This window comes from Lepisosteus oculatus, chromosome 11 (genome assembly GCF_040954835.1).
Source record: "Lepisosteus oculatus isolate fLepOcu1 chromosome 11, fLepOcu1.hap2, whole genome shotgun sequence".
Classification (NCBI taxonomy): domain Eukaryota; kingdom Metazoa; phylum Chordata; class Actinopteri; order Semionotiformes; family Lepisosteidae; genus Lepisosteus; species Lepisosteus oculatus.
Window position 1 is genome coordinate 2,729,335 of NC_090706.1, and position 23,659 is coordinate 2,752,993.

General features: G+C 49.2%; 2 protein-coding genes across 8 annotated transcripts in view; both read right to left on the minus strand.

Moving 5' to 3' along the window:
- The window catches only part of trit1 (tRNA isopentenyltransferase 1), a 34,899-nt gene extending 21,736 nt beyond the window's left edge, over window positions 1-13,163 (minus strand). For 2 of the 7 annotated variants that reach the window (XM_069195409.1, XM_069195410.1), the window contains exons 1-3: window positions 12,691-13,119; window positions 3,090-3,232; window positions 562-658 (exon numbers count right to left, since the gene is read on the minus strand). In XM_069195409.1, coding sequence (XP_069051510.1) covers window positions 562-658; window positions 3,090-3,232; window positions 12,691-12,852 — 402 coding nt within the window. In that variant the 5' untranslated portion in view covers window positions 12,853-13,119. The other 5 variants (XM_069195406.1, XM_069195405.1, XM_069195407.1 and 2 more) reach the window with 5 other exon arrangements.
- A 2,295-nt stretch (window positions 13,164-15,458) lies between these two features.
- myclb (MYCL proto-oncogene, bHLH transcription factor b) lies at window positions 15,459-23,150 on the minus strand. Its single transcript, XM_006631228.3, has 3 exons — window positions 22,618-23,150; window positions 21,293-21,945; window positions 15,459-18,244 (listed from the first exon to the last, which is right to left on the minus strand). The coding sequence occupies exons 2-3, from the start codon at window positions 21,882-21,884 to the stop codon at window positions 17,700-17,702; spliced, it is 1,137 nt and encodes a 378-aa protein (XP_006631291.2). The 5' UTR covers window positions 21,885-21,945; window positions 22,618-23,150; the 3' UTR covers window positions 15,459-17,699.
- Between the last annotated feature and the right edge of the window lie 509 nt (window positions 23,151-23,659).

Consider the following 23,659-nt stretch of genomic DNA (forward strand, 5'->3'; position numbering starts at 1 on the left):
TCACTGCGCTGCTAATCCACACCCTGATGCTTTTTACATTCCTCACACACCTCTGCTTTCCTCTTCCCACTTCAATCATTCCTGTTCGCTAACACCGCCAGCAGAGCCCTCCCCCCTCCCCTCCCAGCTCAGTCTTGCATTCGAGATTCCAGGCCCCCACCCCCCTCTGCACCTCTGCACACATCCGAGCCCTCTGCGTGTTACACCCCTGCAGCCCAGCTCTCAATTCTCAGTTCTTCGAGTCTGGCCCATTCGTGAAAACATCAAGCCCCACTCCCAGATAAACCAACATTTTCCCAATTGCCCTTTTTTTTAAATTTCTTAATTCCTCTACCGTTCAATAGTTAACCCTCCTAAGGCGAGCCCTGGTAGTCTGGGACAGGAGTGAGGAGTCCTGGACTAGCCGGAAGGTTGTGGGTTCGAAGCCCAGGTTTTACCCTGTTTTACCCTTGAGCAAGGCATCTCTGTCAGACCGATGCAGTAAAGGCCCAGCTCTATAAATGGGTGCAAAAGTCAGGCTTGGATAAAAGCTGGGTAGTACTGCTTAGTGGCACTCCTCACCTTGGTGTCCAAGAGCACTTTCCACAATATGGATTCGATGTAGTAGTTGGTGCCTCCTACAATTATGGGCATCTTCTCCCTCTGGTGCATGTCTTCAATGTGTCTCATTAAGGAAAATGCAATATGCATGACATGTGAAAAGGACAGCTTTCACTCACTGCACAGGGGTTTTGAAAGACAGAAAACATACAGGAGCAATGTCTACTGGTGCATATATAAGAGCATATATAAGAGATATTTATATATAAGAGATGCATAAAACATTCTGGGTTTAATACAGAAGGAAACAGCAAAGGCCACCACTGGTGTAGCTACTTATATGTAATGATGAGCAAAATTGGAAGACTGAGTCCGAATATTTTGGACTAGGTCCACTCTTCATCCTGGTATCTCTGCAGGATTTTAGGCCTCTTTAAAGTAGTAGTGTACAGTTAATAGACGAACGATGGCAGAAGCTGTTAAACTGGTCCGATTCAGCCAATAATGAGCTGAGTTAAGTTGTTAACAGCTGAGGAGGAATTAAAGTCTGCAGACCTGCCTGTTTGCGGGCCCTTTGTTCTGTATTCACACCTTGTTTTTTTACAGGTAGACTAGGCAGGATACCGAAAACCCCAAAGTAAAATGCAATGCCATCTCTGAATTTTGAAGCTGGTGAACTCACGTGGCATGCATGCAACACTTTCCTTAGATTCTCCAGAAAGACCCCCACCATCACACTCACATACACCTTATCAAGGGCTGGTTGTGAAAAACAGGAAGGGTTTGAAATTATACCACTTAGAATGCAGCCCAGTTTTTCTAACCCTTTGCAACCTCACAGACAGAAAAGTTAGAGAACACTTAAACCAAGAATCAAAACCCCCCAAAGTCCCAGATCAATAAGTCCCACAAGGGCAGAGCTGCATTCATGCAATTTCACAAAAATAACTATTTTATTTAAAAGCAGATTACCAAACATGGAAAGAAACAGACTTGGTAGCTGCACACCGACATGGATTCTCTCTTACAAAATGCACTCAGTTATTCTGGTTATGAACAGCTGTGTGTCCTCTTCTGTAGGATGCCATTGAAATCAAAACGTGGGCGCAACTGAGTGTAATAGCCCCGATATTCTCAACTCAAGTTTTATCCTGACAAGCGCTCTAGATCACTGTGAAACACCGCTCTCTGCCGCACGTCTTAAATGCAACAACAGAATAAGAGGGAGTGCTGATATCCCCCGACGCATCTGTCCTCCTGATCCCTGCGCTAGCCTGTCCACTGACTACCTGTCAGCGACTGTCATACCTAGCCGCCCACAGAAATGCAGTGGAGGCTTGTTCCTATTCTTAGCTTGTCTTCTGCTCCAGTTACCGCGAGTGGCTGGTGTGCTGTTATTTACACTCCTCTAGTGCCGTTCCAAGGCTGTGCACAGCTGCAGCCCTGTCAGACAGTTTGCGTGCGCAGCACCCTGCTATTAAAGTAGCAGCCTCCCCTGTCTATTAATATCGCTCTGTGCTGTTCGGCTCAGACGCATACTCCCACCTCTGCAGCTCCCTAAAAATAAGGACGCTCCATCATCATCTTCCACATTGCTCCCCCTAGTAGCACTTATATAGGGCTCCTGCAAGATTTAAACATATCTAGACCTTCGGTGTCCCTTGTTAACGGCTAACACCAAAATCCAAGCAATGTGCAGGCTAGCTCAGCACATATCTGGAGTGCAAGTCAATCCCCAATGCAGCGTCCTAGCATAACCACCTAGACAGCATCTACTGTACCATTTCATATATTCACACATGCTTTCATGCAAACCCCTGTAAGGGACCACATAACTGACAATGTTTTCTCTTCAATGTATCTGGAATTAATGTGACTTGCTTTTTTCCCCAACAAATAAATCCACTGCAAAATAAAAACCTGCACCAAGGGGAGAAGAGCAGATTTGCATGCAGGGTTTTAAAAAGGAAGGGCAGGAGAAGCGAGCATTGTACCCGTTTCTGAGCCTGGACAATAACGCAGCCATACCCTGAATAATTCAGCCAGCCCAAGGGCATCAGGTAAGGCACGCACGGCAGGAAGAGCAGTAAGAGCTACAGAAGCACAGGACTGTGGCATCTAACTCCACACGGCGCAGTGGAAAACACAACGCCTCAGGCCACACAAAAATAAGGACACATCCTCTCACACTGACACACGCGGGTGTATACACTGGCTCATAATGGAGCACTGTGCGCTGCAACATCACTCTGAAATTCACCTGACTGGAGAAACTGAATATAAACAACGCAATCCGTCAAAAAGGAGGGGAGACAGGTCTCCCCAGAATAAAAAAAAATAAAAAAGGCCAAAATCGGGAGCAAGATTCTGAAAATACACCCGCATGTCCACCTGCACTTCTACCAGGGGCTTACATGCTTTTGTACTGTTGCAAAGCTTTGCCACCCTCTCTCTGCGAGCGAATGAATCCCCATCAGGCATCGGCTGTGACTCCGACTACTGGCGCGTGCTGTCCGAGGCCGGGAGCGCGGAGGCCGGGCGGAGAGGATATGAGGGGCAGAGCCCTGTTCCTGAAGTCCACCACGGTGAAGCTGCTGACCAGGGGGTCCACGAAGCTGATCATGTGATGGGGGCACAGCTCCTGCTCCTCCGCCGTCACCTTGTTGGTAATGATGTCCAGGCCTCTGTACACCTGCCGGGACACACAGCGGTTCAGCAGGCCCACGGGCAATGGAAAGAAGGTTCCCAGTCCTTAGCACCTGGAGCCGTGACAGGTTTTGAGAACCGCAGGCTCCTTTACTCGGACTGAAACCCAGATGACAGTCAGCAACTGAATAGATCTGGCAACCACAAACCCAGCACTCACAGGCTTCATGCCTCCACCTTGCAGGAGAACCAGCGTCAAGGACTGGGCTAGTGCTTCTGACAGGCATGCAAGGTCCGGGAGTCAGAAGAGGAAAGCACTTTGAGAGGGAGCTAATCTTGGGTCTTACAGTTCCCCCACCCGCCAAACCCTGAAAAATACCCTCCTAAAACTTGCACGACACTTTGCCTCCGCTGGACGGCAAAGACTCTCAGCTGGAGGGACGCACTCAGCCTTTTTGAAAGCGACCCGCGCCAGGTCTGCCAGAACAACAGACGGCCTCCGCAGCTGGGGTATCATTACAGAGAAACCCAAATGAGCACTCTCCTCCGACGCTTCTGCACGGCCGACTCCGGCGCCCAGAGGAGAGGAAAGGAAGGAGGGTTAAGGGGTTCATGCCACTAAAGACACCCCGACTCCGGAGAGACGCTCCCTGCGGAGGAGGCGCGGGGAGCAGGATGGCGCCCGGGAGCGTGCCAGCCCGGTGCTCCGTGCGCTCCCAACTTGCGTGCCGTACCAGAGAGCGAAATCAACTGCTGAATTATTCAGCATCCCTGCAGGACACCCCTGCCGACACAGGAAAGGGGTAGGGAGGTGGGAGGAGGCGGGAGGCGGGAGGTGGAAGGAGGTGGGGGGGGGGTTAGCGGTGTGATCAGGAAAAAAAACCAGAAAGCCCGTGCAGGATTTAAGCACTTAAAGGGGCGGTAAATCCAGCAGAGGAAGAAGGCATATCATTAAAGAAACTCTCAGACTCCTCACTTGCCATATGACTTCTTGTTAAACTTGAGCCCGAGTGGCCTCTTGTTTGGGACCTGTCCTGTGCAGAAAAGGACTATCGGGTGGAGAGCTCGCCCGTTCGAAACAAACCGCGTGTCCAAGCAGGGAAGAGGAAAGACGGAGAGGCTCTGCAGGGTCGTTAATCCCACGTCGCCATTCAGAACCAGTGACCACACAGGTGGCCCAGCTCTGCTCCTCGGAGGGACACAGGGGCGTGTCTCGGCCTCCTGCACCATCACCGACTGAGGAGAAGGGATCCGAGGAGGAGGGCTCCACGGTAGAGGGCTGGGGGTTTAACCCCCTCACACCAGCCGCTCGCTGGTAGAGACATGCAGAAAACCCACTGGGTGGCAGTGTGCCCTGACTGGGAGCTCCCAGACTTGGGAACGCAGAGTCCCGGGACGCTCGCTCCCTTTGCTCCCGGCGTTCCAAAACCCACTGACTTCTACACTTACCTGGGAAACCACACCAGGCCATCTCCATCTTTCACGCGAGAAAGGAAACGACCACCTAACGACGCCGGGCTGCCCGCAGCACAGCGGGCAGGTGTGCAGGAAGAGGGGCTGGGGTGCCAGGGTGCCAGCACAGCCGCTGATGGGATCTCACACTACTGAGTGCCATGCCAGTCCATGACACCGCGCGCTCAGGGTGAAAGAGAGAGGGGAGTAGAGGGGGGGGGGGAACGAGCAAGGCTGAGACGGAGTGCATAGGTGGGGTAACAGACACCCCACCTGGAGAGGCTGTCAGCCAGGTGGTGCGCTCTGATGTCCTGCCGAGAGCGCAGCCTGATGGAGAAAACAGGCGCTGCAATGAGGCAACTTCAGCAGACAGATCTCATTTCTCTCTATCCACTGAACTCCAACAGCACAGCAGGTCATATCCTACAAACGGCAGCACCAGCAGGCGGTGGATGCATCAGGCCTTGTGCCCTAGTCTGAATGAATCTGCAAAAACTAAAAAACAATACCAGCTGCGATTCCTCTCAGTCTCCTTGGATATCATCTCCACAAGAGCCTGCAGTCTGTTTTCCTACCAAAAAGTTGATCTTTTTATAAACCTTAAAAAATTGATTATTTACTCTCCTCGCAGTTTTAAAACTTACAGTGTAAGTTTCTTTTGGCTGTTTTAAAAAATGAAATGTCCTAGCAGGCCGTCCTCAAGCTCTCCTCCCACCTCTCCCAGAGGAAGACAGAAATCGAAACGCTTGCCAAAGGAAAAAAACGATTCAAACTGTAGGAAGACGTGGATGAATTTTCCTTTTATTTCTCAAGATTGTTTGCCCCGAGGCAGGCATTTAAAATATACCTACAACGAGAGGCATTAAAAATGCAAACCAATGCGACTGCTTCCAGTATTCGTCTGTGGCGTGTTTCATGCCTCTCAGGGTCTGTGTGGAAAATCCTAAGCCGGGCCTGGCTTTGTTTCCGTTCCATTTCACACGCACACACACGCTTGAAAAGAACATAGCAGACTGATGAATGAGCTCTGCTGCGCCACCCCTCTGCCCTTCTCTTTGTGACTCCAGAGCCGCTCGCTCGCGGACCCAGGAGCTGCGCTAGCTCCGCTTGGGCAGCACCCCAGACAGCCGGCCGAACAATAGAGCTCTGTGCTCGCCACAGCGCCTGCCCGCCCGCCCGCCCGAAAGACACTGGACCTCGGGCTCTGCGCGAGACAGCTGCCACGCCGCCGCCAGGAGCCGGCCTGCCCTCACCCTGACCCACAGCCCCACTCAGGAATCAACACCCTGGCCTGCTCAGCAGCGCCGCTCAGGATGGGCAACAGAACCTCCCCACCCTCGTCTCTTGTCCTGCCCTCCTGTGGGAGTCCCCCTGTCAAGCAAGTCTAGTAAACCACCACGAACCTGGCTTGTCTTTTTGCAGTCGCCTCAGCTTTTCGCACGCATTTACATGACACTTACAAACTTCAGACGGCCAGCCCCCCCCCAGTCTGAACTCTTACCTTCGTATGGTTTAGAGGTGGTGCTTGGGGGGCCTCATGTGAGACTCAGGAGCTCACAGGAATCTGGACTGTCGGGCGAACATCTTCGCGGCTAAATTTGCTTTTTTTCTTGAACCCGGTCCTCCAAAGGCTAGATCCCCACTAGAATTACTCTCAGCGCGCTCACCTTGAAATGAGACTCAATGCCTCTCTGAACCGGATAAATCACGCGCCGCGTGGTGGTGAGACGCCCAGCTCCCTGAAAACGGTGCTCAGTCTGTCTTCTCGAATCGAGAAAGCACAATTCCAGATTCTTTATCAGGTCCCGTTCCATAAACGGGAAGAGAAAGAAACCCACCTTCTCTTTTTTTGCGAGAGGTAACTATGCACCGTCTTCGTCAGAGAAGTGATGCATTCCAAATTTGTCATCCAGACGCGGCTTTGCAATTTCAAATCAGGAGAGCTATCTGGAAACGCGTTAACCCTCGACAATACCCTTGCTGCAGCAGATACCAGCTGCAACTCAATAACACCTAATCTGCATTTTAATATCTGGGAACTAACTGTGAGCCGTGAGTCTGCAGATGACAGACGAAGGGAAAATTTAAACCCGTACAGGAAGAAGGTGTGCAGAAATCTAGGACAAAACAAAAAAAAGAAACCAGCTGCCACGCAAAGCAGCAATAACACAGCTTCCTGTGCCCATTCAGCCACCAGTTGCTTCTGCTCCTCTGATTTATGTTGGTTCCAGTATGTATTGATAAAGTGTTGACTTTATTCATCAGTTCCTGCCTACTTCAGTACAGTTATGACGTTACTGCAACCAGGAATTCAGAGAGAGTAGTGTAAATGAGTCACCAGCCCGATGGTTTTACACAATTACACAAAAAACACATCTTTTAGAATTCTTTTGAAAACGAATAAATCCTTTCACGCGAGAGTAAAACACACACAGGCTGTGACTACACAACAAAGACAGCCATGTGCGTCACAACTGTACTTCTGTGCTCATCCAAAAAGGACTGTTCGCTGGCCACTTGCTTAACAGCTGCCCATGTAAATTACATGTATTGTTGGGCTTTCTGAGGAAATACCAAAATCTCCTGTGAATGCTTCCATTCAGGGCACAGGGCAGGGGGGCAGCCATTGCCTGACAATAAGCAACCAGACTTTTTTTTTTTTAACTTATCCTCAGTTGTTAATCCTCAGCTGCCACGACCTACACACAGACATGAGCATGAGGACAGTAAAAAGAAAGATACACACCACGGCCACAAACAGAGAGCTGATCTGAAAGGCACGGCCTCATATGCAAGACGGATCCCACAAGCGCATTCTCTCCTTTGTGTGTGCCCATGCAATACAGCAATACAGAGTGCAGCTGGTGCTCCCCACCTAAAGACTCCAAGGCATTTGCAGGGAAGTTCTACATGTGGAAGGCATGTTGTGTGAAGGCAACCAAGGTGCATTTGGATCAGTCTCACCTGTGGCTCCTAGCTTGTAGCCTCCTCATGATGTGAAAACAAATTCCCATCTGTAAGAAAAAGAAATGGACTGCCCTCGGCAGGAAACCTGCCTGTGACTTTTAAGGCGTAAAGCTGAAATTAAAGACACCCTGCGGTCACAGGATGAGCACTGTTCCCCCTCACCAGGTTCCAAATAATTCCTCTGCCGGTTTAAGCTGCTCTCAGCTCCTGCCATTATTCCTGCCTCCTGACCCATTAAATGGCCTCTGAGAAAGTCAGAGGGAAGACCCCACACAACAGGGTGACACACGGCCTGTTCTTCTGCTAGCTCGTCCCGAGCCCTGCGGCCTCTCCCAGCCTTTCCCAGCTCCCACTGATCCTGGGAATGACGGGGTGTGGCGGGGGAGGGGGGGCGGGGCAGGGCCTGGCGGTCCTTTGGAGAGTGGCGTGGGAAATCTGACGGGGCGCGCAGCAACGCCCCCCTCTGGTTGCATCTTCTCCTCCAGACGCGCTGCACCGTTCCCCCACCCAGCCAACAAGAGCCAAGGAAAGGAGCTGAGCTGACTCCAGAGACAGGCCACTACAGCGCCCATCCCCCTCAATTTGATTGGCGTGCCCTAGTTTGCTGCCGCGGGCGAGGCCAACATCTTTAAGGAAACTCTTCCCAGGACAAACTATCTCCAGGAAGGAACAACAGAGAGGGACGCTGTGGATAAATACCCCACAACGGGAGAAAATAACTAACGAGAGAAGGCCATTCAGCCCATCCAGAAGTAATTAATTTGAGGATCTCACCCAAAAGAACCCAAGGAATCAGCTTAAAAAAAAAAGTTGCCAGCTTGTTCCATACTCCCACAACCCTTTATGTAAAGAAGAGCCTGGTGCTCTCAACTTTAAATGCTCTTGCGTGTTGCTTCCACTTGTGTCCTCTGGCTCAGGCTTCATTGTTGATTCCGAAGAAGGAGAGTCTGTCAATATCAGTTTCTGTCTTTTGAGCTACCTCCCCTAGTCTGACTGACATATACAGTAAAACAACTCAAGGGCTTGCATGTAGAATATTACTTCTCCAGGTGCAAGATTTCTTTTCTCTTTTTCCTTTTGTGATCAATGTGTTACAGTCCTACAACAAATGTTAGGCCTCCTCTACAGGAAAAGAACAGCTGTCAAAATACATGTGGTTGCTTGTTTTCATAACCTGTAACAGTAGGCTGGCGTCTCAGAAATTGTGGTACTTTTGCACAACCACAGCTGCCTTCATCACCTGTCACTTCACGGCCCAAAACATTTCTTTCTGTCAGAGTCTGTCACATCCCATGTCTACTGTCCACCAAGTAAAGGCCCTGTTTTAATTACTTAAAGACCTTTCAGTTACAATAAAATACACCACTAGCATGCTGCAAGATATCTAAAGCACTACCTGCTCATTATTACCGATTAGCAACCCATTTTCTTTGCCGATCAAGAAAACACACGCTCTTCCACTCTTCTTGTTTCTCTTGTGTCCCTCTGTTCATTCCTCCAGCCCCGCCGAGCCCCAGCCTGGCTGCGGGACAAAGGGCAGGGGAAGGGGCTTTGATCCCTGATCCTCAAGCCGGAGGGAGCTGGGAACGGTGCAGAGCCGAGGGAGGGCAATGAGTTCCCAACAGAGGCGGCGCAGCCAGCGACTCTTTCACACCCTCACGGGGTCACGGACCAGCAATCACTCGCCTCACAAAACCCCCGCCTCTCGCTTCGCACCTTGACTGGACGGGCTGAAAACACAAAATAAAGCCTGAGGAATACAGATTTATTTGCTTAGCTAAGAAAGGGGTTTGCAGTTCAGAGCTGTAAAACCCTTTGTCTTGGCTCAGCCTAGCCAAAACCTCTTCAGCTTGAAAGACTCAAGCAGGCTCTTTGTACTTCAGTCCACAGCTCCCGGTTCCATAGTCAGTTCCGGAAGTTCTGACTGAAAAGTAACAAGAAGTTTCCTGCTGCCTTTCCTTTCTGATGAATGCGCTCCTGATGAATTAAGGCACTGGAGATGCTAGATGTCTTTACCATGCATGCACGGTGTGAGAACACCAAGTGAAAACAACACAGTCCTCTCTCAGAAAGCCACCCACCTCTCTATATAACACCCTTCAGCACAAACCCTGGGAAGATTTCTTATTTCTTCAGAGAAATAAGCACCCCAGACTCTAAGTTCACATTGGAGACAAATACAAAAAAAGAGGTGGAAACTCTCTTTGCTTGAGTCTCTTTCTTCTGTGTATTTATTTTCTAAGCAAATTTAAACATACTTGAGCTCCAAAGCCAACACGATCGGACTTGTTTGAGCTAATAAACCCTAAAATGACTCAAACTGCTACAGGACAGGAATTTTCTTTTCCACGTTCCACTGCAGACGCACTACAGAACAGAAAGAGACCATTGATGCCCCAGTAGGTCCTGCTATCCCTATTTAGCACGCCACACGGCAAAGGTCTTGTTCAGCAGAACAGAAATAATTCCTTTACTAAGTTACCGCCCATCACAAACACTGATCGCAGGTCCTTGAGTTTTCTGCTCCTCAAACATTTCATCAAGATGAGACAGCGTACTGAATCCAGAATCCCACAAAAGCTACTCGGTAGCAACAGGAATGCAGCTTCAGCCCGTAAACATTCCAGATGGTCATCTGAGTTGAGACACAGAAAAGCCATGAATCCTGACTTTGAAGTCTGCAAACCAGGGGCAGCCAGGATTCCACAGATCAGCCTCACAAAGTCACCTCTTTATCTTAACCTCGTTCAACAAAAGTACAGTATTTCCACTCCCAGATCAAGAAAAGCACTTCAAAGGTGAAATAAGGACATTTCTCCTGTTACAGCACAACAAAATTACGAATCAAGTTAAACTGAACATCATACACAACTCAACACCCGTTTATGCTGCTTATCCTCATGGACGGGTATTCCAGTTTTGCCTTACAAATTCTGCCTGCTTTTGAAAGCACAAAGTCAGAGAAAAAACAGAGGCAGAATATATCCATACATGTATTAAAAACTACATAAATGTTTCAAAAGGTGAAACTAGAATTAATTAAACTATAACTTAATTGCCTCTCATTCAATATGAGCAAGACCTCAGTCACCACCCCACCATGGACAGGTGTTGACTGTTAAAAAGAATAAGCACATCAGCTTACTTGGTTCACAAAAAGCATTTGGACATTTGGACCGAGACCTCACGTGCTTTTAGGTGTTATTTTTAGGAAGTGCCCTAAAATACCCCACAACAGTAAAGCAGAGCTGCATAAGGGAAAGAAAGAAAAGAATCACTGAAACTAAAACCAAGATCAGTAGCATTTCTATACCCAAAGGGTGGTGGGAGCATGGAACAAGCCACCCAGCCGTGCTGCTGAATCAGATACCATGGCTTCTTTCAGGAAATGGCTGGATGAGATACTAATTTACTAACCAACAGGCATGAGGGCTGAATGGCCTCCTCTCGTTTTTTCATAATTTCCTATGAGTTGTGTTTGATTGTTTTGGTACGTTTTTCCACAACATCTTAGTCTGTTGCTCCTCCTTGGAGATAATTCATCCAAGCCATGTGGTGGCTCTCTGGCTAAGGATCTGCGCCTGTGGCTGGAAGGTCGCAGGTTCAAATCCTGTGGCTGGCAGAGGAATCCTACTCTGTTGGGCAAGGTCAGCAAGGTCCTTAACCCCAACTGCTCCAGGGGCACCGTATAAATGGCTGACCCTGTGCTCTGACCCCAGGCTTCTCTCCCTGTCTGTGTGTCTCATGGAGAGCAAGCTGGGGTATGTGAAAAGACAAATTCCTAACACACGAAATTGTATCTGGCCAATAAAGTGATCTTATCTCTTATCTTATGTAAGCAGAGAGATTCCTAATGCACAGTCAGGTGTCTGGTTTTCCTTCCACCTGATGCCTTAATTACCTAATTGAGCTAATCATCTGCTTAACCGGACAAGTAGGAGCCTGTCCTTTTTCTGGAGAAGCTAGAGATTTAAAGGGGCCAGTGAGCCCTGCTGGACAGCAGCCCCCGAGTCCTGGGTTAGACCCAGGCTTGTTCAGCTGTTCTAGAGCTGCCACACGATCTGAACATGTGCCACCCTGCACTCTGCATTCCAGCATCCCTGTTCTGCTTGTAGTTCAGGGGGGTCAGACTGGTGTTTTCTGGGCTTTGTTCCGACTCGTGTCCTCTGTTAAACAATCATCTATTTAATTGTAATTAATTTCTCATATCTAGGGTTTTTTTTAAAAGATCTTCTGCAATTGATAAATTAAACCATTCGCTTCATTTGAGGTAAAGTTACCTATACACCTCCCCAGAGCCCATTTCGACGTATTACACTCCTGCAGTTTGTTACATTATGAGACTAACTGTTTACAACCCAGAGGGCACTAGACCCTGCAGGAATTAAGGTGGACAGCCCTGCTGCAGTCAGTAATGGGGAAGCCATCTCCTCATTTGACCAGAGGACACTAAAAGCTTTACGATTCCAGAAAGCAACAACATGTGCTCTGCTACAGCCGTGGTTCGTGTTTATCATAACTTCACTTTTTTTTTCTGTAAAGCTACGAAGAAAACGACCTTCTCCTGATAATTACAGATTAACTGTCCGTGTATCCACGCAATACTTTAAAAACAAAAACAAAAAAATAATTCGGATGTTCAAAGCAAAAGAATGACGAGGCGTTTCTGCGCCTTAACTGACATCTCGAAATATCACTGTTGTCTTGGACCCGAGTTTTACCCGAGCTTGTGCTGTGAGCCATTTGGAATGATAAACGCTCGATCATTTTAAGAAACTGTAGGTGCTGGTGTACATTTTACATTGGCGTATGATTGTTAAGGCATTACATAAAAGAACAACAACCACAATAAGAATACTTCATTATAAATGCTAAGCAAGTGATTAAAACGAAGATCAACAGTACATAGAGCAACACAGCTGCTAAACTGTTCGCTGGTACTTAGTTTATTCCTGCGGGCGTCCTTCTGTCCCATGCGCCTCGTTGTGCGATGTAAGCCCGGTTAGCTCAGCTAAGTGAGTCCCAGGCTTTTAGGCCTTCCCCGTTCTCACGCGTCGGGCTGGTCCGCCTGGGCTCATCGCTCACCTGCATCGAGTCGGCGCTGATGATTTCGCCCTGCATCCGCCGTCCGATCTCTATGGCCAGTTTGGACTTGCCGGTGCCGGTGGCCCCGAGAATCACAACCAGCGGAGGCACGACCCCCTTCTTCAGCGTGTTCTGCAGGGCGAGCGAGGCCGCGGCCATCATGACGGCTCCGGCAGCGAGCACGCGGAGCGAGGCGGAAGGAGACACGGGAGCTTCGGTACGGTTACTAGGCAACCAGGAAGCAGTTGCCGTGGAAATGGGGACGGTTGCCTCGGGAACTCGGGGGGCCTGGGCATCGATTGATGTCTGGGAACAATGTCAGACGTCTCTGAAAACGAAGCCCTTAAGAGGAACAGAAGGTCTTGAACCTTCAGCCAAGGTTGCAATTCGATAACTGTCAGCGCCGGTTCAATGCCAATAAATGAGTTTTCATTGATCTCCCCTCCCAAGAATGTAAATGTGACCCGTCAAGCCAGACATTGCTCTGTGAGTCGTTAGCTATGTGCATAATGACTAGCATAAGACTGGATTGCGCGATGCACGCCGTGCACTTGGTTTTATCTCCGAACTGGGGTTCTGTACTTCCTGAATTCTCGTTCAACCGTTACCAATAAAACATACAAATATAGAAGTCAAATAATTTTAACAGGACATATCCTTTGGGATATTCGTGTGTCAGCTGTAGATTTCGCCGCCGAATGGCGTTGGGAATAATGTCATTATTACAAGAACATGTCGTTCGATTTCGGAGCCGCCAGATATATTGCACACCCAGCTCTAACGTGTCAAACCGCGGAACGGCGTTTAACACCTTCGGAAAGGCAGGAGAAGCGAATAGCTCGGTTGCTATGGAAACTGACAGATCCGAGCCCTGGAACTGGAAGATGCTGTTGCCATGGCGAAGAGAGGCTACGATGCATCTCCGTGGAAACGGCCGCGCGGATGAGAAAGGGCTGCCTGCCATCACCAGTTCACACACACCTGCCCACACAGGTGTTGCCGGAGAACACAGTGACTCCTCAACACAAAGCAACAATTCATTTGGATCTCTCAAATCGGACCACTATCGTTACGTAACAGTAACTCCTGAACTGGTGTGTGGATTTAAATGTATATATATATATCACAATATGGAATTTGTGAAATGTATTAGGCAGCTCAAAGCACTAACACCATTCACCCAGAAAGACACTAATCGAAACCACCCCAGCCTGACTCACGAGTCTTGATTCTGATCATCTTATTCTCATTGCATTAAAGTACATTAGAAGGTGCCTTTATAGGACACCTAAGATAAATACTAAATCGATAAAATGATGGGTTCATGCCCCCCACAGGACGTTGTTTGTTTGACGCTTGGAACAGACGTCACAGGATGGGGACACTAGTTTTTTTTCCCTCGCCATCTCCGGTGATTAATCTGCGCGATTTCTGTGTCCTTCGCCCCTGAGATGTTAATTACTGGCAAGGCATTCTGTTGCAGATCAGAGAAGCGGATGGTTACACAGTAAACCAATGCTTTTGTCTCGTAGAAAGGAAAGAAAATCCATCCTGCTGGATGAGTAATTGCCTCTGGGCTCTTTAAATTTCACTTTCCAATATAACTTAATTTACACTAACTTTTTTAACTCACCTATTATTCTGAATTTTTGTACCTAGAAAACGATATTTGTAGTACGTTTTGTTCAATATTGAAGCATGAATCTTGAATTACGTTTGTATAGCAAAGTGAGTCAGTTACCCAAATGCATCATCATAACAACAACTCCGATTTAGCAAATGTATAAATTCGCCTTACGACGTCTTTGGTGAACTTTAAACTCGAATTAAAGCGATTAGTAAGAAAGACAGAGCACTTGTTGTCTTCCGAAAACGGAATTTCTACAGAGATCGTATCGAGTAGGCTAACAGAACATCGCTTCGAGGTATGTTCTAGAGACAATCCTACCTGGAAATGCTAGAAATATTTTTTTAACCGGGACAGGACTTTTTTTCATCATCCCCTTCAGAGACTCTGAAGGGCCGAGGACTCCGAGACGAGAACAGGGTGTGGCAGATATGAACATAAACGCAATTGCCAGGTGAACTCCAGAGATCTGGATTGACAGCGATCTCCCACAGGCTGCTCTCATGAGTACCGCTGTGGGCGTGACTGGCGTTTCTTTCTCCTCGCTTGTACCTTTTGCTTTTGTCTGTCTTTTCGTCTGAAGATTATATTTCTGTGACCAAAGTTTTAGTGAAGGCAAAACTATTTTCTTTTTTTTTAAAAAGGGGTTAAGCCTGTGTGTGCAGAAGAGGCAGACATGTGCTACTGTTGCAAAATGAGAACAGGTTAAAACACTTTCTTTCTCCTCCCTCAGCTGTTTACAGGGATCAAGCTCCCTGACATCATTCGGCTTGTGAAATACAGCATCTGTTTCAGACACAGGACAACCTCGGGGAATCCATTTGGAGAGATTAACGCTAGTCCCAGAGTTTTTTACCCGAATCAATTTTAGTGCTGATCAGTGTCTTTAAGACCGCTGCTGGGTGTTTTTAAATTGGCCTAAGGTTTCAATTCTGAAACCATGTTACCTTTAACAAATGTTCTTCAAATCCAGACGTTGAGAGATGTCATTGTGTTTCAGATAGTTACAGCCACTTATCTGCATCAGGTTAAATGGCACACAGTTGTCACCTATGCAAGCCAAGAAAATACAGCAACCATATGTGGGTTTTGTTCCACACACACACACCACATGCAGCACAAAAAAAGAGAGACAGAAAAATGATTTTTGTTTGATTTAATTCTTATTCTCATGAGGTACTGAACACAAAGTGCTAAACAGAACTGAGGTTCTATTCCATTCTAGAACCGAATCAGCATTCCAAATGAAACATAGGAACAAGTTGACAGCACGTATTAATGACAGACCGAATTCGGTGTAGATCAGTCATTCATAAAGCTATTTTTTCCCCAGATAATATAAAAGAAAAAGTGAGGTGGTATGTGCTGGACAATGCAACAGCAAAAAAAGCAAACAGCGTCTCAAATTCCAAAGGGAAGGAGTCTTACAACGACACAAAGGAAAGCCAATACCGATCCAAGGAGGAGTACAAAAGGCCAGGAATACAGAGGCTAAAAACCTAAGTGTCTCGACCTCTGTCACCATTCAGCTAAACTAGAAGACTGAATAGATCAGCTTTTCTAAAAGAAAAAAACAACTCAATTTCCATTGGTTGTTCATCGAGAGGACGGGGCTCTTTCACAGACAGCGCTACAGAGAACTTTTTCATTCTCTCAGTGTAGATGGCATTTTACAAAGTCTCAGCCTTTAAAGGGTTTGCTTTAACGGACAAATGAATAAACCTTAATTGGTGCATACCAAGTTTTAATTCTGATTTACTTGTAATTTTTTTTCTGAACAGCAAACAGCTGATTCCAAATATAAAATCAGAGAGGCATCTGGTCTGGGCCTTTGTTCCCCCAATGCATCCATCTTCTCCACAGCCAGTAATTAAATTGCGCCAGGAAGAAATCCATCTCCGATCCGCCACGCCTACTCGGATAAACATTCGTTTTTCTGTCCGCAGGTCCAAACGTTCTGCTGTGTTTAGTTTCCACAGAGCACCGCAGGACCGATTCCCTGGAGTGCAAGCTGAGAGAACTGACAGAAATTCCAGCACATACCACCTGTTACTCGTACAATTCATGACCTTAAAAAAGAAAACAAGTCTCCAGCTTTCACAAACGTAACGTTGTAGGAAAATATAGTATAAACTTTTGCTTTTCTTTTTTCCAGATACTGTATAGAAATCAACAACAACAAAAAAAAAAAGTACAGGCAGTGAGGACAGTATCGTAAAAGTGACGAGTGTAGTTAAAGTAAAGTACAGTAGTGTTATTTTATTTCATTTTATTATTTTTTAACAAAAATAGAAGCTCTGAAGTAAACCTTAGAGAGCCTGTTAGGTCAGCCCCAAGTCTGAGAACATTAGGAAAAAAACACTCAAATCAAATGAAAATAAAGAAATTTAAAGAAAGGTCCTTCAACATTTGATTTTGGCTCTTGAAGTAGAGTATTACTATTTACAGCAGATAAGAATCTATACAGCAGGATCATTCACAGCTATGTACAAAGTCTCAAGGACATATAAATGACTATTTACACTGCAAAGCTGAGTCAAACACTGTTCCACAGATGCAACAGTCCGGAAATGCTACTGTTGATCGGCGATTTACCTTGAATAAAACCAGAATTCGAAAGTGGGATGTGCATAAAACCAGCATGCGCTGCACGTGAGAAACACCCTCTGGGGATGCGACTTCCATTCCGGTCCCTGTCATCTCGCCCCCCCGAGCAATGTCCCAGCCGTGGAGTCTCTCTTTGTTTTGGGATCGAGAAATCGAAGCGAAGAAGGAGGAGCTACTTAAAAAGCCAAATCGCACCCCCCCGATACAAGAGGAGCATCGCAGGTGGGCTGAACTGTTAACTACACCTGCGTTTATTTCGCTACAGCACACATTCCCCGGTTCCCTTTCCAGCCAAAAAGCGTTATCAGAAACCAAGACTGTGTTATTTATTTTTCGGGGGGGGGGGGGGGGGAGAGATTGAAAGCGGACACGGGATTTTTCCCGTCTCCGGTCACGTGTGTGGGATGGACAAGCGTGTGTGTGTGAGTGTGTGTCGCGACGAAGCAGAAGGCTTCTTAACAGCATGCTAAACCGACAACGAAGACGCACCCCAGCCTCCCCACAGAGAGCCCGCAGGATGTCCCCCAGATGGATTTCAGCACCCCGTGCATGCGAGGATATCCTCGGGAGACCCCCTAAAAAAAATAATGCAAACATCACCAGATCCTATAGTAAGAGTAGAGCCGCCACCCGCTCTCGCTGTTCGCTCAGGGCCCTGTTTCCGGAGGGGCACCGCCATGGCGCGATCGAGCCGTGCCCCCCAGCACCCGGTCCCGCCGTCCCGAGGCCAATCGGTGTGCAAAGAGCGAGCGACGAGCGCCCCCCCCGCCCCCGTTTACGAGCGCTTGAGGTCGGCCAGCCTCCTCAGCAGCTGCTGCTGCCGCGACTTGAGCTGCCTCCTCTCCTGGGCCTTGTGCTTGTCGCTGGAGTGCAGCAGGCGCAGGTACTCGGCGGCCTTGGTCAGGATGACCACCTTGGGGGTCTTGGGGCAGTCCACCAGGCCGGGGATCTCGTCCCGCAGCGCCAGGAAGCGCGAGCGCAGGTCGTTGCGCCTCTTCCGCTCCAGGTAGTTGTGGGTCTTCCTCTTGTCCGTGTCCTCGGCGTCCGAGCTGGGCGGGCTGCTGGAGGGGCCCCCGGGGCTGTCCTGGGGCGGGCAGGCGGGCTCCTCGGGCGGGGGCTCCTGCCGAGGCCTCTTGGGGGGCGGGCTGTCGGGCGAGGGCGCGGCGTAGTTGTGCTGCTGCTGGTGGATGGAGATGTGGAAGCGCTTCATGCAGGGGTCGTGGGGGTCGGCGCGCACCGTGATGGTCACCGGCTTGCGCCCGCTCGCCAGCTGCCGGCTCTGCTTGCTCTCCACCGTCACCACGTCGATCTCCTCATCCTCTGCAACACAAAGCACGCGACGCCGCGGTCAGCACAGAGCTGGGGCGCGGCCCAGCCCCTGGGCTTCAGCTGCCTGGCCCGGTCGCTGTGCTCGTTAGTCCCCTTTTTATGAAAGTCCCAAACTCCTGCCCAGATCTCGTGCCCCAGTGTGTAAATCCAGCTACAAACAGGACGTCCACCCTCTCCGTTTAATATCGGCACTCCCACCTGAGTAAGAGGACCCTGCAGACCCCAGCCTGTGTTACACCGGGGTGACCACAGGCCAGAGACGCCCCCTTTGTGTGAAACAGCCCCCCCGTCAGTCGCTGTGTCGTAGGACATCACCGTTAGACCCCAGCACCTCTAAATAAACCAACTCCGGCATCACGATGACCACAACGTCCACAGTGGCTCTGTCCAAGCGCGAGAGTCTGTTTCCCCACTCCTTCCCTCTTCTAAAGCGAGTTTCAGTCAGCTGAGGTACATTCCCACCTCAGGTCCCTCTGCCGGATTCCACTTTCTACCGGCTCTGCAAGCACACCTGCACAGGTAGCCCTGGGGCAGAAACACCCCCGAAAACTGCAAGCACCAGCCAGGCTATTCCAGCAAAGAGCCCCTGCAGGTGCAGTCACGCGCATCTCGAACCTCACACCTGAAGAAGGCTTCACAGCCCGAAACGTTGCGTTTTCTCTCTTCTCTTTTCAGCGAGGGAATAAACCCATTATGTCCCACCTCAGCACGCCTTCACACTCCATTTTAAAGAAACATTCTTTCCACTAAAGGCAGCAAAGTGCTTCCTGTCAAGCTTGTTTTCTTCCCCGGCCTTTAAGAGAATACACGCAGGCCGTAATTAAAGGATCTTCACTTTTGATTTGTTCATGTTTCTATCAGTGATGCAAAAAGCCTTTTCTTTTAAATTAATTCATGGGGATTTTTTTTTAAACACGTAGCTCTCGCTGCCCTCTGCTGTGGAATTCTTTTGTTTCGCTCACGCATTCTTCAGGACACAAAGAAACGCGGTTCCGGGATCCCCGGAGCCAGAAGGGACGAGTCTGCGACGCCCAATCTGGTCCAGCGGTTTCTCGGGAAACACGCGGTGGAATTCCGGCTTTTGTTCGGCGCCGATGGGGTTAATCTGAATGTGAAATGAGCGGAGCTGCTGGGGGGGGTGGCGGCGTGAGCAGGCGAGCCCCGTTTTTGTTCAAAACCTGAATAGCTCCCTTCGCGCCGGCTGACGCGCCACTTTCACGGGCTCTCAATCAGAAAGGAGCGCCTGGCCCCGCCCAGAAGCTTCCCTGCTTCAATCACGGCCGGCCCTTTGAAAGAGGGCGAGAAGGAGCCGGCAAAGAAACCACCCAACGGGCATCGCACCCCTAACAAGGGGACTTCGCTGCAAGGGTTTAATCACCCGAAATAACCGGAATTAAACCCAACCCCCCACAGTATGTCTAGGCAGCAGCCCGCGGCTTGGTTAACAGAAGGCTTTAAATCACGCCGTTTCTATAGCACCTGTAATCCACCGCCCTAGTTCCCTTTGTCTCCCTTCCTGAAGCAGTCTCCACACTTGGGAAACTCCACGTTAAACCGTAAAACGTTCCGAAGCCACTGCAATAAAAATGCAAGATGCCAAGCAACTTTTTTTTTTCCAGAAAAGGAATTATTTCGTTATACGGAAGTCAGGCAGCCAAGAATGTCGGTCACATTTAAAAAAATAAATAAAACACCGAATAGTGGATTTCAGTTAAAATATCAGTTTAGTCAATGGGGTATAAGGAACCCACGTGGTCCTGTACGATTCCTGCCTGCCTCCGGTTCGCAGCATTGTAGCCCCGCCTTCACCCTCATCCGATTGGCTGTCTCGACGTTCCAATCCTGGCATCTTTTCGTTTCAATTGGCTGCCTATCTTGTCATCAAACGCACAGCCCCGCCCCGTCTGCTAAACAATCCTCTATTGTTGCGCCAGTTTATTATTGCTTGCCGAGATGCCCTTGTGTAGGGCGGGCTCGCAAATATGCCACAAGGCACAGAGTAAATAAAAAGGAACCGTCAAACAGCAGGAAAAAAGGAAAGACACAAACGACAAGAAAAGCTGGATCATTTTAATAACGACAGCGTAACAGGTGTTGCGATAAAGAAGGGGCAAAAATTATATTTCAAAACCACAGTAGCCTGCAGTGGGACCACAGCCACCTTCTGCTTTCTAAAAACAAGAACACGCGTCCCTGACCAAAAAGAGCAGAACATTGCATAATTAAAAGAAAAGCTACGCATGATGCAATTATAATAATAATCATCACATCAATACTTTCGAAATGCACGTTAACAGCGCAAAAACCACAATAATAAAAGATTGTTTATGTTTGCTTACGAAGTGCAGGCATTCGGCGTGAGCGCGGCTACAAGCTCAGACAGTTAAAGATGTGACACGGGCGGTCCTGTGTGTGTCGGAAGCAGCACTCTGGAGCAGCTCAATACTTTGTTTATCCAGTGTCCCCCCAACCGAATCACAGTACTTATGCAACTTCCGTTTGCAGGCGTTGCACTAGTTGTTTAATGGGCTGTGCAAATGCTGGTTGCTGTCCTGTTATCGTGGACCTGAGCTCGCTATCGTGCACGCCAGGTAAAGCAATCACACAAAGCACATCAACAACAACTATTTCGTCACCAGCAGCCGCTGCTGAATCGTATCGCCCGAGTCATGCCCGGGCTGTCGGAGTGAGATGATCCTAAAGTTAGCGCGGACACCAGAGCCGTCTCCCCCCACGACCCAGAAACGGCTCAGGTGGAGGTCATGAGTGCAAAGCACCACCGCGGCGGTGGGAGCCGGGAGAGCCACCGGCGGGGCAGGCAGACGTCACACGCTCGCCTCCAATCGCGGGGAGTCCGATTTCAGCCTCGATCAACACAAACCGCGGTGTTTGTCCCCCCATCTCGGCCCCACGTCCCCCGAGGCTGTGAGCTACGGGCTGTGGGGCAGAGTCAGAGCCGGCTGGCACCCCCCCGCCCTGGATATGTGCGGCAACAACAACATTAAAAAAAAGAGAAAACGTGAATGAAAGATGCCTTACCAGAGTCCGTGCGGGACTCGGATCCCGAATAAGCCTGTTTCTTGCAGGCCGGGTTGTAGGGGTAGGTCAGAACCGCTGCCGGGTCCACGCAGTCCGCCGGCGAACTGCTCGGCACCGACGCGTCCTGGTGAGCGGGCTGGGCTCTGCCGCTCCCGGCGGCGGGGTGTCCCGTGTGGCCCATTTTGGCCGGCGCCGACCCGGACAGCCGCTCGTTGACCACTTTCTCCAGGCGCTGGCTGGCCGAGAACCCGCTCCACATGCAGTCCTGGATGATGATGGAGCTGAGGTTGCCCACGATCTCCGGGGCGCCGATCTTGTAGTGCCCCTCCTGCTCCTCGTCCTGCCCCAGGAACTGCGAGACCCACTCCAGCGTGTCGCCGGCCGTGGGCGCCGCGCCGGCGTCCGCGGACCGGGAGGGCGACATGGGCGGGGTGGGGACCAACTCGAACTTCTTCCAGATGTCCTCGCTCGGCGCCGTGGACTTGTAAAAATCCTCCTTCAGGTCGTGGTCGTCGTAGAAATAGTGCTGGTAGCGATCGTATTCCATCTCACAGCTGTCATAGCGCTGCGCGTTTGAATGGATCCCGGGCATTGGAGAGGGTTGCGCTGGGGGAGAGCGAAGGACAGAGGGGGGGCGACGCTTCTCCGGCGATCTAGGAGGAGGATTAAAAAAAAGAACCGCGGATGGAAAAAAATATAAACTAAAAAAAATCGTACCTAGGAGAGGGGGGGACGCGGCCGGAGAGCATCGGCTTTTAAACAGCCGTCTACCGCCCTACATGTCCGAGGAAACCCTGAAGCCCGCAACGAGGCGTGAAAAAAAAAAGCGACACTACCAAGTAGCAGCGATCTGAACTGAAGCGAACTCGTGAACTATACAAAAATAACAAAGCGATCGCCCCCGGTGCCAACTGTCCCTTACCCACCCATGCCACCGGAGTGTGTCAGGCAGCTACAGATCCACGGCGGTGCACGGCAGATTAAATGAGATTAGAGATTTTAATTACACTTACTAGCCCTATCTAGGTTACAGGAACAGGGGGTAGAAATGCGCTGAAGGCGCAAGATGTCCTAGTAGTGTAAATAGCGTACGCATGCAGTTAGTGTAAATCTCCAGGTTTCGCAACGAATTACATAAGGCTGCACATTGCAATGCCCGGCGAAAGGTTTCTGTCTCAAATAAATGCACAACCGGACCCGACCTGCTCGATTCCCCCTGCAATGAGCAACCAGCACGGATTTGGGAAAGTAATTTTACCCTCGATTTCATTCAGGGCAAACGCAGACCGCAGCGTGGGGCTTGAGACGTTAAAACCAACACTCACCGGCTTCGAGAAGCTGTTCCAAAGTGTTCAAAAGCCCGAGCAAAAGAAAAAAGTAAAAGAATAAATAAAAACACGCGAGTTTAAAAAAAAAAACAAGTCACGGAGAACCAGATGGGTGATTATCTCAGCTCCTCCGGGCACTCGGACAAGTGTGAGAAAAATAAATCCGAAATTCTTCCTTAACGCTTCGGATAAGCGTTAAAAAAAGATCACCAAATCAAGTATATATATATATTTTTAAAAGAATGCTTTCTTTTTTATCTTAGCAAATTATATTTGCATCAGGCGTCCACTTCCTGCAGACAAAAAAAAAAAGTTTGGTATTTTTTTTTTCATTACATCTGATTTCACAGCCCCAATTCTCAAACCGATTTCTTGTCTCTCCTTTTGCGCGTGTGTGGTGCTACAGCTCCCCTCTGGAAAGTTAATCAGTCCCTTGCCCTAAAACTTAATGCATGAGCCTGGGTGGTGCTGTGCTCGGGGTGCACAGAGGTGGTCTGCGTGCAGGCGGCAGCTTGGGCGAGCTGTGAGCTGTTAAAAGGACTGCGGCGCTATATTAGCCGGGATCCGGGAAGGAGTAGGCCTGATTTGCATAAAAGGCGGGTGATTGGGTCTGTGACCACGCCCCTCTTAAAGCTACAGGACCAGAGCCGCACGACCTGACCGGGCTGGTGAGAGAGATGGTGTTTACAAACTGGAAGGGGGCGCGTCGCTTTGATGGTGTCCCGAAGTTATAAGCTTTACGCGCACATTTGTCTCGATGTTTACCAACAGCGTCCGCTCAGTTACAAACTTGGGAAGCTTGGGAGGCATCTGCGACGTCTGCTTTTGGAAGTAACGACGACGTGTTAGCCCGCTATTTCAAACCGATCACCTCAAAGTACTTTGCAAACCCCGAAAAGGCACATTTCACAACAAAATTGGCTTAAATACGATTACAAAGATGACAAGTCAGATGTGAACAAAATCTGGTAATGAAGTAGTCGTTAAAGAATAAAGAATCACAGAAGTACAGTGCTGTACGGATAGAAAGGGTGATAAG

Excerpts from the sequence above, each read along its gene's own strand:
- myclb (XM_006631228.3), bottom strand. The coding sequence starts at position 21,884 with ATGCCCGGGATCCATTCAAACGCGCAGCGCTATGACAGCTGTGAGATG. Across the intron at positions 18,245-21,292 it reads CGAGTCCCGCACGGACTCTG|AGGATGAGGAGATCGACGTG; the intron begins GTAAGGCATCTT and ends TTTGTGTTGCAG.